The 13403-nt window shown below is 44.5% G+C and overlaps 1 protein-coding gene across 1 annotated transcript in view; it reads right to left on the reverse strand.

Annotated features, from left to right (window-relative positions):
• Positions 1-13403, reverse strand: part of HYCC1 (hyccin PI4KA lipid kinase complex subunit 1) — a 410819-nt gene that overhangs the window by 97974 nt on the left and 299442 nt on the right. The window contains exon 8 of the mRNA XM_085631524.1: positions 10917-11033. Coding sequence (XP_085487650.1) covers positions 10917-11033 — 117 coding nt within the window. The remainder of the gene's footprint in view (positions 1-10916; positions 11034-13403) is intronic.

Below are 13403 nucleotides of genomic sequence, written 5' to 3' on the forward strand. Positions count from 1 at the left end.
AGATAGGCTGATATTGCGGTCAAATGGACACGTATAGAGGTGTACGACAGATTGCATCGGTATAGGTGTAATAGGTAACAAATAATGTTTTGGATGGATGCGTCTAGCGGGTTAATGTCATTATTATTGCAATAAATGACGAACCTCTTCCATTTGGCTGCATAGCAAGCTCTGGTAGTGGGTCGCCTGGCCTCCTTAATGATGTCCATACAGTCAGGTGGCAGGTTGAGGTAGCCAAACTCTAGGACTTCAGGAGCCAGATTGCCAGGTTCAGCTGTTGCGGATCTGGGTGCTGAATCTCTCCATGTTTCTGCGTCAAATGCTCGGGTTTGATCCGTAGCCTTTGATGCGGCACCACGGAAAGTTCGAGAAAGGTGGTGTACCACGGCTGGCGTGCCCACGTTGGAGCAACCAGGACGAGCGTCAGTGAGTGTTGACGCAGTTTGCGTGCCACCAGCGGTATCAGTGGTGCTGGGGGAAAAGCGTACGCAAATCTGCCGGACCAGTTCATCCATATCGCATTGCCCTGCGACTGCGGATGTGGGAACCTGGCGGCAAAGCTTTGGCATTTTGCGTTTTCGCTTGTCGCGAATAGGTCTATCTCTGGATGACCCCACTGCTGGAAGTACGGTTGGAGTACTGATGGGTGTAACTCCCACTCGTGCATTTGGTGGCTGTGTCTGCTGAGCAGATCCGCCATCTGGTTGTCCTTGCCGGGGAGGTGTTCCGCCATGAGGAACATGTTCCTCTGAATGGCCCACTTCCACATGCTCTGAGCCAGATGAGACAACTGTGGAGAGTGTGTTCCTCCCTGCTTCTGTATGTAGTACATGGCAGTCATGTTGTCCGTCCGGATCAACACGACTTTGTTGCACAAGTGTACTTTGAATGCTTTCATAGCGAGGAAGATTGCCATCAGCTCTAGGAGGTTGATGTGCATCTTCTTTTGTTGTTGTGTCCATAGTCCCTGCACTGTGTAATGGAGTACATGAGCTCCCCATCCCTGGAGAGACGCGTCCGCCGTCAGTATTATCTGTGGGGCAGGCTCTTGGAACGGTCGGCCCTTGCAAAGGTTTTGTGGATTCCACCAATGCAGAGAGTTGTATGCCCGACCGCTCACCAACACTAGGTCTTTCAACTGTCCTTGAGCCTGATTCCACTGACGTGCTAAGCACTCCTGAAGCGGGCGCATATGTAGTCTCGCGTGTGGGACTATGAAGATGCAGGAGGCCATCATGCCTATCAACTGCATGAACACTCGCGCGGGCAGGGAGTGTTGTGGTTTGAACTTGGAAATCAGCATTTGCATGCTGTTAATTCTCACTAAATTTGGCTGAGCTGTGGCTGCCAGAGTGTCTATAGTTGCACCTAGGTACTGTTGTAGGTGTGCGGGCTGGAGATGGGATTTTGGGTAATTCAGTGAGAACCCCAGACTGTGAAGGAGGTGAATGGTGCGGGACATGTGGCTGGCACATTGCTGGGCTGACTTTGCTTGAACGAGCCAGTCGTCCAGGTAAGGGTAGACGTGTATGTGCTGTCTCCGTAGATGCGCCGCCACAGTAGCTAGGCACTTTGTAAACACCCTTGGTGCCGTTGTCACGCCGAAGGGAAGGACTCTGAATTGGTAGTGCTGTCCTTGAACAGTGAACCTGAGGTATTTTTTGTGTGATGGGTGAATGGGTATGTGGAAATACGCATCCTTGAGGTCCAGTGTGGCTGGAAAGTCTCCCTGCTTGAGCAGCGGGAGGACTTGCTGGAGAGTGAGCATGTGAAAATGCTCGGAAAGAATGTATCTGTTTAGGGGTCTCAGGTCTAATATAGGTCTGAGTGACCCGTCCTTCTTCGGTATTAAAAAGTACAGGGAGTACACCCCCGTACCTTGCTCGTGGACGGGTACGACCTCTATTGCGCCTTTTAGAAGCATGCTTTGCACCTCCTGCTGTAAGAGCGTTAAGTGCTCTGAGGACATAGGACGGTTTTTTGGAGGTATTGTGGGTGGAGTGGAGGTTAGTTCTAGACAGTAACCGTATTTGACAATATCTTTGACCCACCTGTCCGTGGTGATGGAGTTCCACGTGGACAGGAACCTTTGTAGCCTTCCCCCGACAGGTGTTATGTGGTCGGGAGGAAGGGAGAGGGCGTCACTGCTTGTTCTTGGGGGAGGACCTGGTGTTGCCGTAGCCGCGTCCTCTGCCCTTTGTACTGGAGCCACGATATCCACCCCGGGTGTTTTTATCGTAGGTGGTTTGTGTATTGCTTTTGTTGTATGTTTGCTGTGACCCCTGTCCTCTACCTGCTCCTCTATTTCCGGGGCGACGAAAGGAGCCGCTCCGAAAGGACTGAGTTTGGAGAGCCCCCATGGACTTTGCAGTGTCCGTGTCCTTCTTTATTTTCTCTAGGGTGGTGTCAACCTCCGGGCCGAATAAATAGTCGGGGTTGACAGGCTGGTCGAGTATGTTGTTTTGCACCTCAGGTTTGAATCCGGAGATTCGTAACCAGGCATGTCGTCGCAGCATGACGCTAGTGTTTATGGCCCTGGCAGCTGTGTCTGCGGCATCCAGCGCGCACTTGATGGATGCGTTTGTGAGGAGCTGTCCCTCCCTGATGAGGATCTCTGCACCTTCTCTGAATTGGTCAGGGAGATGTTGGATTAGTTGCTCTAATGTGTCGTAGTGCGCTCTATCGTAGCGAGCGAGGAGTGCTTGAGTATTGGCAATGCGCCATATGTTGGCTGCCTGGGCGGCAATCCATTTGCCAGAGGTCTCTAACACCTTGGACTCTTTGTCCGGGGGAGGAGCGTCACCTGTTGTTTGTGAGTGTGCCCTCTTGCGAGCATTCGCAACGACAATGGAATCCAGAGGTAATTGGCCTCTGATGTAAGTAGGGTCCCCAGGCGCTGATCTGTATTTTTTGTCGATCCTGGGGTTTATTACTCTTGCCCTGGTGGGTTCCTTGAAGATGTCCTTTGCTGGTTTGAGGACACCCTTCAACATGGGTAGAGTTTTTATATTCCTTTCTGAGGATGCAAAAGTATCCATAAGAAAGTCGTCCTCGACGGTGTCCAAGTGAAGTTGCACCCCATGATTGGCCGCAGCACGTTCAATTAGAGCGTTGAACGCTGCCGTGTCCTCTGTGGGAGATGTTTTTGCTCCATAGAGTTGCGGGTCTTGTGCACCTGGGTCCACAGGGTCATCCCAAGTTTGATCAGGGTCTTGTTGGCCGTCAGGGTCCATGTCTCCGGGGTAGGGGACTTGGTCACCCATGTAGTCCCCCAACGCATCCGTGTCGGAGTGTGTGGGAGAGAAGGATTGTGGATCCTGGTAGGGTGAGTGGAAAGGTTTGTAAAGAACTGGTTCTGAAGCCACAGGCAGCTTTCTTTTTAGTGGAATCCTGAAGGAGTCCAAAGCCGGCTCTGAAGTTATTTTCCGTTTGTGGATAATCATCCTGCCGGTGTCGGCGTTGATTATATGCGATGGAGACGTCTCCGCAGAGTGTTCGGCAGGCGTGATTGTGGTATGGGTCACCCGTGTCCTGATTTGGAACATTTTCGGGGCCGTGGATGGTGGTAGGCCAAAAATAATGTTGGCTGGTGTCGAAGAGGCTGCTGGAGCTGTAATTGGCTCGGAGCCCGATGTGTCCTGGAGGACCATTTTCTTTTTGGTGCTTTGCGCAGCAATGGGTCGCGTCTGGAGCGCCCTCGAGTCTTTCGCACCGACCGGTTTTGTTGAGGTGGTCGTGGATTTTTTCGGCGCCGGTGGGTCATCGAGTCGAGGGGCGGGAGTGGCCGTCGACTTCTTCGATGATTGTGGCTTAGATGTCGCCGTGGAAGCGGTGTGAGACGCAGCAGGCTGTTTGACCTTTGGGGTCGGAGTCGATTGCGTCGGTGCCGGGAGCCGAGCAGGTTTGGTGGTACCGAAGGCCTTCTTCCTTATGTCGACTCCGACGTCGGCCGCTTCGAGTTCGGCACCGAAGTCTCGTTTGGTGCGCTCGGTGCCGATGTGTTTTGCTGGCGTCGAAGGTGTGGAGGGCCTCGATCCGACCAGCGCCACTTTCGGTTTCGGTTTCAAGTGAACCAATACTGCTTTCGGTTTTAAAGAAGGGAAACCAGCCATTTTTGGCATTAATGGCTGCCGCTGAATGTCCGAGGCCGGGCCCGAAGAACTGCGGGATAAGTCTTGGGTAAGGCCCGAAGGCGATCCCTCGACCGGAGCCATAGACTGTTGCACTGGGTTTTCTTCAGTCTGAACGGGTAGGCCTTGCTCGTCACCGGAGCTACTCTCTTCGGCCCCTAAGGCCTCATCGTAGTCTCCTACCTCGGTGTCGTCTTCATCTCTGCGAAAGAGTGTTTCGTCGACGTCTCCCGATCCGGAGTCATGTTCGGAAACGGGACTGGAGGGTAGGCTCTCCACTTCTTCGACATCTTCGGTCTCGGCGTTGAAGATGTCGGCCGGGGCCGGTGCCGCTTGCTGTGCCTCGAGTCTCGCCGCTCGTCGATTCCGTAGAGTCTTCTTGGATCGAAATCTGGCACAGGCCATGCATGTAGATTCGTCGTGATCCGGTGAGAGGCATTTGTTGCACACCGGATGGACGTCGACGTGGGGGTATTTCGCATTGCATACCGGACACCTCTTGAACGGTGTCCTCGATTCCATCGCTGATGTCGAATCGACGGTCGGGTAAGATGCGAAAGTTTGTTCTAGAAGTTAGTAAACTAACAAAGATACTATCGATACCGATCGATAACAGTACCGACGCGAGCTAAAGGCCTTTTGGCCTGAAAACAGGTTTTCCTAACTTGAGTCAAGATAACACATCCGAACCCAATGGCGGAAAAAAACAATCTGAGGATGGAGAGGATGCCCATGCGCACTGTAGTCCAGGGGAGGAGTCACCTATCCCAGGATACTTCGAAGACTCTTCCAGGACAACAACGTGCAAACATCCGGACCCAACACTAGGCGGCGATCTATGCACAGATATGAATTCAGCAGCCCACATGCCTCGAACCCCTTAATACACATGCTCTCCAGAAGAAATCATCCAATCAAAGTATTTAGAAACTGAAACGTCTGCTCCACTGTGCCACTTCACAAGAAGAAAACAGTTTATTACTTTCTATAGAGCATGCTGTTGTGCCCAGTGCTCATCAGTGTAAAAGATTCTTTCAAATAAAAACTTTCTGACTCCTTGAATTCGCAATGTGTACTCTGTTATGAAATATACAAAAGTGAAGACTGCTAAATTACGTGCTTGGAAAGCAGCCCTCCTGATGTTCTATTCAAGAGTTGTATTCACCACTACTCCAGACTTCCCACCCCCTCTCTCTGATATAAATTGCTCATATCACCTCCTATAAAAGCACAAATTAAAAGCCCAGCATCAACGCCATCCTCTTCATATTAATGAAAGGTAACATAACCACTATCTTAGGGACTATCGCCACGAAACGTACCTCTTGTATTGCACTATTGCTTCTTCATTTTTGAATGCTGAAAAATCGCTAACGAACACCCAAAGTAAGCCACCTCATTATAAACATTGTAAATCATAAACATGGAAATGGGACTGAAAAAATGCTACCGTACTCAATTAGGTATAGTATATCCGCCATGATTGAACAGGTAGATGTGACGCAAATCGCCTGTTCCACTGAAAAAACGACGACAAAGAACGACATTGTTGAAAAAACCTTTAATAAAAGTCAATGCTTCAGCATCTAAACTGACAAAATGACAAAAAATGTCTCCACGGAATTGAAATAACATTTATTACATGGTTTGAAAACCATCCACCATGAAATCATAAACATTAAAGCAAGATTATATATCAGTCTTGTTTGATGTAAACCGGTATTTCAAGTTCAGACAGAGGACTCAAAGGACTCAAAATGACATGCTCGTTCCATGAAAGAGACGGTGCTGTGGAAAAAACTAATGAATAACTTTATTGATAAAAATGTCCGTCTCCTCACCCACTGGGCAGCTTAGACTCCAGTACCATAATGTAGGTGGTGACCAACCGTATCGCTAATGAAAATATATTCCAGATATAATAAGTAAAAAAATGAAGCCATAAAAACCCAATCCAAAATGAATATTATACTTTAGAAATCAGTATATAACATGGTAACCTAATGTTAAAACACAATGAACTCTCAGTGATTAACTGCCCACAAATAGAAAGACGTGTTTAAATGTACCCAAGTAACCCAATAATCAACCAATCACAACTGTGCTCTTGTGGCTCAACCCTGATACTTAATGCAACGGCGATGTTGAAATCCAATGCAAACTCAACCCCTCAACATCTACGCGAAATTAAGACCTTAGGAGTATGGATAGAACCCGAGCTCTCAATGAAAACACAAGCGGCCAAAACTGCAGGTACTTGCTTTGGGCTCATGCGCACCACACGCAGGATCCTCCCCCTACTCCCCCCTGCATCCAGGAAACTATTAGTCCAAGGGCTTATACTATCACGCCTGGACTATAGCAACATGGTCTACTTGGGGGCCCCCGAGTACACCCTGGCGAAACTGCAACGTACTCAGAATGCAGCAGCCCGTCTAATCATGAATCTCCCCGCCAGAGCATCAGCGAAACCTGCCATCAAGGCCCTGCACTGGCTCCCCGTTCGCCAAAGGGTGGAATTCAAAGCCATGTGCACGGCTTACAAACTGATTAACGGAAGCGGCCCCTCGATCCTCAGCGACCTGGTTACGCCCTATAAAGCTCCCAGATCCCTGCGGTCCGAGAATGAACATCTAGCCAACATCCCCAAATTTAAAAAGACTCGCACTGGAGGTCGACGATTCTCCGTGAAAGCCTCCACGGGTTGGAATTCTCTCCCACGTACCCTCAGACTGGAACCCAACTACTTAGGGTTCAGAAAAAAACTGAAAACACTCCTATTCCCTAAGTAATGCCACCCCCCTCTTTCCTCTCATTTGGATATACAAACCCTCATAGCGCGGGGATGCCTTCGGGTCACCAGGCGCTTTATAAATCGCCAAATAAATAAATAAATAAATAATAAATAGGGACACTTCACCAGCTTTGTCCAAAACCTCAATGACTTGTTTCAAGAATAGTAGAGACCCATAAAAAGTTCCCCAAAAGAATAAAACATAGATTTACAGTGTGTAGAGAAATGAGACTTGGATGAAATTTCGTTCAACGTATACTCAATGGTTATGTGTCTTCCTGTGCAGCTTATAATTTATAGAAAACAACTCATGTCCATCTGGTCAAGTGTCTCAATTGCTTCTATGATTTGAAACCTCAGTTGTGAGATAGTGTGTTTGGAGTCTAACCAGTAAACCACTAAATTGGAATTTACATTCTGATTTCGTATCATGCTCTTATTATCAGTGATCCAAATGTTTACTTTGCGCTCAGTTTTGCCTACGTACAACAATCCACATGGACATTTTATACCGTAAATACAGTTGTGTGTTGCAGGTGGAAGGATGAAGTATTTTGATGGCCTCTCCTGATCTGGTATGCGTGATACGATTGCCAATTATTACATTATTGGAATGTATACAATTATAACATCGTCACATGCCACCCGTTTCCACTTTAGGTGTTTTCTTAGGTGCTTTCAAACATTAAGATTTTGTATTCTTGTGTATGCAAATATAGGTTTATTTTCAAATAATCCACACACTTATTTAATCTGTAAATCCAGGTAAAAAGGTGTGAATGATAGATCAAGAGAGTGCTGGGTACCCCATGGTGCCTGCCACACAGTGCAGGGGTTTACAGGGGATCACCGTAGCTACCCCCTCGGCCACCAACCATAGGCCGCGGAGGCAAGGAGGCCCTACTCAGGGCCCCAAAAGTCACTTTCCGACAGCTTTTCTGTGTTGGAAAGGCCGGAACGGAAAGGCTGTTGGAAACTGACATCGTAATCCCGACGACAGTAACGCAGTCCATAGGGGATTACGGTGCGGTTTCTGAACGGCTGGAGACTCAGAGAGCCGGTTGGAACCGCATCAGAATGACCAGCCGGTTTATGCTCCATTTGCCGATATCATAATTCTGCAGTCGGAGCACAAACTGAGTGTGTTGGTTGGAAAGCCTCTGACCGCGGTCAGAAAGCTTTCCGACCGACATAGTAATCAGCCCTGATTCATAACAATTTGTACGCACTTATGTGCTATTCCCCTAGCCCTACCTACAGAATCCATCCTTAAAAACAAGACTTTAGATGCTGCTCATCTGTAGCTTCGGTAGAAGGTCTGCTGTATGGTAGGTAATACAATATTTTTTTTTTTTAATGGAAATAATATAGGGGTGGAAATACTGCAATTGTAAAATGGGTTTTAACCTCACAAAAGTTACAGATGTGTTTTCCAAGTCAATATTCATAGGCAGGCAGCAAAGAATGTGGAAGGCTACTTGAGTGGAAGGGTATGTGGTTTTTGCAACTTCTTTGTCAGCTTGTGACTACAGCGGGAGCTCCTGGAAAGAGACTTTCAAACAAGCAATATGTAGCAAATTACATGGACGGAATCATGAGAGGCGTTTAAATACCACTTGCAGAAGGGATATCCACAAAGAATCTTTCTCAAAATGAGTCAAACAAGTGCTTTTGAATGCACATTGGGCCAGTGACATTGATCAAACCATGCCCATATTTTAAGACCAGTTTTGGCTATCAGCAAACTACTGTTTGGAACAAATTAACCATCAAAATTTGAGATAGGTTAAACAGTCCTTACTTTTGACTCAGCAGCACATTGCCCCTTTGCAATGGGAAAGTGAAACCTCTATAGGGCAGAGTACAGTGCGGAATGAATAGGAGCCTTGGGGCCAGAGAGTGTCAAAAACAGCGCAACAAGGCGGCGGGCAAGCTGGTTTTATATGAAATACTCAACACTAGTGTAGGAAGTGCAGTGCACACAAGAAATGAAATATGAAAAAACTAAAAAAAATACATTTTGTTTATAAACACAAGAATTAGTGTGGTAATAGGTGTGCCCTAACTGAATGTTGCACATTCAGAGTGCATATTTGGTCTGCCGCTGCCAGCCACTTTTCAGGGGGCATTCATAAAAGCTAATGTGAGGTCTACCGCATCCTGAAAGTTGCAAATTGTATGGACATGGATGGTGCAAATTATCCCTACTTACCATCATCTTCCAGACACCATTTTAGCGGCGCTGCCTTAAGGGAATTGGAACTTTGTGAATGAAAACACAATTTGGCATAACACCGTGGTTAGAAGGTGCGTTAGGGTGTAGGTATATATATTCAACAATGTATGCATTCTTTTTATCTTTATAAAAACATTGTTGGTATTACCCTAGGATCCCTGTGCCTTTGGCAAGCACTGTAAAAACAAGAAGTCACTAACTAAGAAAATGTGTATGGTTAACAAGTGAAAATTCAGGAAAGTCTGAACTTTGGTCTTAAAAACTGACTTAGCAATAGTAGCCATTTTTCTTTCCCTACTGAGCAAAAATTAGAAGTTGACCTGAAAGTGCGAGGAAGGATAAGAACCGCTACTGTTGCTTAGAGCATAACAGAGGAAGAACATATAAAACTTTCACCAGGGCAAGTAAGCATTGAATACAGCAAGCAACAAGACTGATGCTTGGGGACACCACAAGTGATGTCAGCAGATTCGAATAGGAATTGGCCAAATTTCATTTGATGCGTACAATTATGCAGGAAGGATAAAAAGCATGTCGACGTAGTTCTACTGATGCCTGCTGTCGCAGACAGGCCATCAATCTTCAATTGGTGGGCATCAGTAAGTAGGGGCCTCCTACATCAACGAAATCTGAAAACTAACCTATGTTGCTGCTAGGCAGTTAATACATGTCTGGTCTCAAAGTTGTGCAACATTATAAATCACCGACGGCCCAAATCACAAAGCTTAGCCTTTTAAAGAGGGACATTTCCTCCTGTAATTGACGGTGTCCTAGAACAAGTAAGAATCATCACTCTTTTTTTCTCTTTCGGGAACAATTCCAATTTTTTAATGCTCAATTAGTACAATAACAGAGATGGAGACCATATTTACATAGGCATAATAGAGCCGATATGGAAAAAGCAACACCCATGAAAGCATATCGAGAATATACAGTGCAATTATATCTGCTCTATTATACCTATGTAAATATGGTCTCCATCTCTGTTATTGTACTAATTGATGTGAATGTACAGCCCTGAGGAAGCTCCACAACCAGACGGCCTGTGTAAGGGGGCAAAACACGTGTTGGCTGTTTTTTGCTACACTTGACTCGGAATACTCGAACGAGTCAACCGTTACATACCTTACTACAGAGCATTCGAAATTTGTAATTGTTTCTGAAAGAGAAAAATAGAGTGACAGTTCTTACTTGTTCTAGCACACCGTCAAGCCTAGTATTAACAATGGGGAAGGGGTCTTCCATTGCTATAAACAAGTGAACAAAAACTGTTAGGCTCTATTATCGCAGGAGTACTGAGGAGCGGGCCCATTACCCCCAATTTCCTGATCATTTCCTCCTGTAGCATTACTCCTGTATTTGGAATAAAGATAGGTCCTCAATAGGATTTACAGAAGAACCTAGGAGCATTCAAACAGAACAACTACAATCAAACAAGTTTAAGTACTCAAATGCGTAAAATGTAAGCAAGCAGTTTTATTAACTGTGGTAAATATCCATAAGTGCTCTGGGGCCCAACGGACCTTTGCACCTGGTGGTACCGTATTACAGAAGGGAGCACGGGTGCTTGTATGGCACCTTCTGTAATACCGATAGCAGGGGAACACATTACGCACCTGCGTGACATCAAGTTGACATGCCGCACTTTTAAGTTTAACAAAGGTGCACAAAACGCTTTTTTTTTTTTTTTTTTTTTTTTAAATCGGACCTTAATCATTCATTCGTATATATAGGAAAGTACAACAGCTATACTTACAAGGCATAATATATTCCAGTTAACATTTGCACCATGAAATCAGGGGACACGGATATTCTGCTCTTTCCACCCTTGTACTTTCTTACATGCTGGCGAGGATATCCGCAAACACAAATCCTAAAATAAAAAGAAGTCAAATATATTAAATAATAGAAGATATGAAGATGCTCTTTAGCATGATAAGTCTTCCAGCATGCTACCAGTAATGACAAACTTACTAACGTATTAATAAGAGTATATATTGCTATGCCCAAGAACGCTTGCCCTGTACCAGCCAGACTCAGAGCTCTCCTCTGCTCACTCCTTATCTAGCGTGTGTTAGAATTTTAAATTTGGGAAATAAAAATAACATGTCTTACAGTTAGGGGAACAGATTGTGTTAGATAAAGCCTATCAAAATGTGTTCAACAAAATTAAAAATCATACAACTTGAAACAAAATATTGTTATAAAACTTGCGCTTCAACAAGCTGTGTTTAAAGGGATGATTTTGAGCTCTCTGCCCTCCATCCCTGCACCGACCTCTCCAGTGGCACCAGTAAACACTTTGCAAAGGGTCAGGCTCTGTCACGAATACCAACTAGTTGGTACTGGCACATGACTGTTTTGCAGGTAGCCATAGCAGAAACATATTTTGATCACTTAAAACTATATCCTGCCATCTCAAACAAATTTTTTTATAAAGAAAAATCTGCATGCTATTTGTATTCTTTTTTGAGATCTCCATCGGCTATGTAAAGCCATTTCCTCTACACGCCAAGTCGCATTTTTTCATTATTTTGTTGATCACTTCAACGGAGTACGGGGGACAGAGTTGGCTAACCCTACTCTCCTCCTCAAAAACCCCAAAACATACTTTCTACAAAAATTTCAAAAGAATGAAGATATAATGAAACAGCACAATATGGTGCGCGGGGTAAAGTGTTCGGCTTCAAACAGACAGTAGAGTTCATTTATGTGGCTGCTTTCTTAACTGCAAACGTTTTGCACATCTATCAAAAGAGAAGTCCCATACATCACCTTTTTGGAAAATCTCAAAACCTATAGAATGAATTTACTGCAAATAACAAAAGATCTATTTTGATAAAAGTTTAATTTCATGCCACGGTTCACGCAGATCTGTTGAGCAGTTTTTCTTTTGCTGTAGCAGAGTAAAAACTTTACAGGACCTAAAATTGGAAATGCTTCTTTAGGATCACACTCAATAACTTTGTTCTCCCTTCCCCCGAGCAACCACAATGAAAACACAGCACTTTAACTGAAGTGCTGACAAGTTTCGTGCAGGTTCGTACCACCACGTTTACTAAAAGCCTAATAAATCCTTTTCACAAGGACTACCTTGACTGGAGACTCGCGATGTATAGTCACTAAAAACACTTTGTTAGTGGTACTTTATGGTTGCTTCTGCTTGTGAGACGCATAAAATGCAGTATTCGTGATCAGAGCAAAGATGTAACAGATGGTTTCTTCTGCTCAAAACACTCCATACATATTATTAAAAACCTCTGAAATTATATAAAATTACCCTTTTAAGTGTGGTTATGTTTATGAAATAACACCTAGAAATGCCTGAAATTTCACTAGTTACTCAAACCATAACTCTTGCCCCTGCCATAAAGACCAGAACTTGCCCACCAAACACACTACTTACAACTCCACAACATTAGTAACAGTAAATTATGTCAGTGTACACATCTATTAATAAATAATAACACTCAAACAAAGTGGCATATCCTTGGCAACATCATCCATAATTGTAATGCTAAGGTGAAACGTATTGTTACCAGTGATGTCATCAGAGGTGTCCTGTGTCACATCAAGTTTGAGGTTGTGAGCAGGGCCTTTGGTGGTCTTATTATGGTTTTCATATCAGGGGCACGAGTTACGGTAGTATACCTAACCATAACTGGCCAATTACAGTGTTTTGTTAGGTTTAATGCTGCAACCATAAGTAAACTTAAACTGTGTTTTTTAATGTAAATTGTATATGTTACAGAGGTGCAACTATGCCTCTCCTAAGGTTGATGCCAGCATAATAGAAAATCCAATTTTTGTATTTTCTAAACTTAGAGAAGAACATCTGAGATATTGAAATGCAAATTAGAAAAATGCTTAAAAAATTATAAAGGGGGAACCAAATTATTCTTCAAATGCCAATATAATGGGATTTGTCATAAGAGATTTTTCTCCTCCTACAACTCTGAAAGTGTTGAATAGATAGTATTTACATTTTTTAAACGCCAATGTTTGGTTATTCAATAACTTTTCTTGGGCATCACATTTGGTTTATTGCTGATAAAATCAATAAAACCCGTTTAGAAAAAAACAACAACAAAAAACCAGTGTGGTCCAGGCATGGACTTTAAAAAAAAATTTTTTTACTTTTCCCTATACTTTGGTATATGAAGATCTCTGCCCCGACTGTGGAGTCTCTCTATGGTAAACTATAGGAAAAAAGAAAGAAAAGTTTATGTGACTTGAAAAAATA

This window comes from Triturus cristatus, chromosome 10 (genome assembly GCF_964204655.1).
Source record: "Triturus cristatus chromosome 10, aTriCri1.1, whole genome shotgun sequence".
Lineage (NCBI taxonomy): Eukaryota > Metazoa > Chordata > Amphibia > Caudata > Salamandridae > Triturus > Triturus cristatus.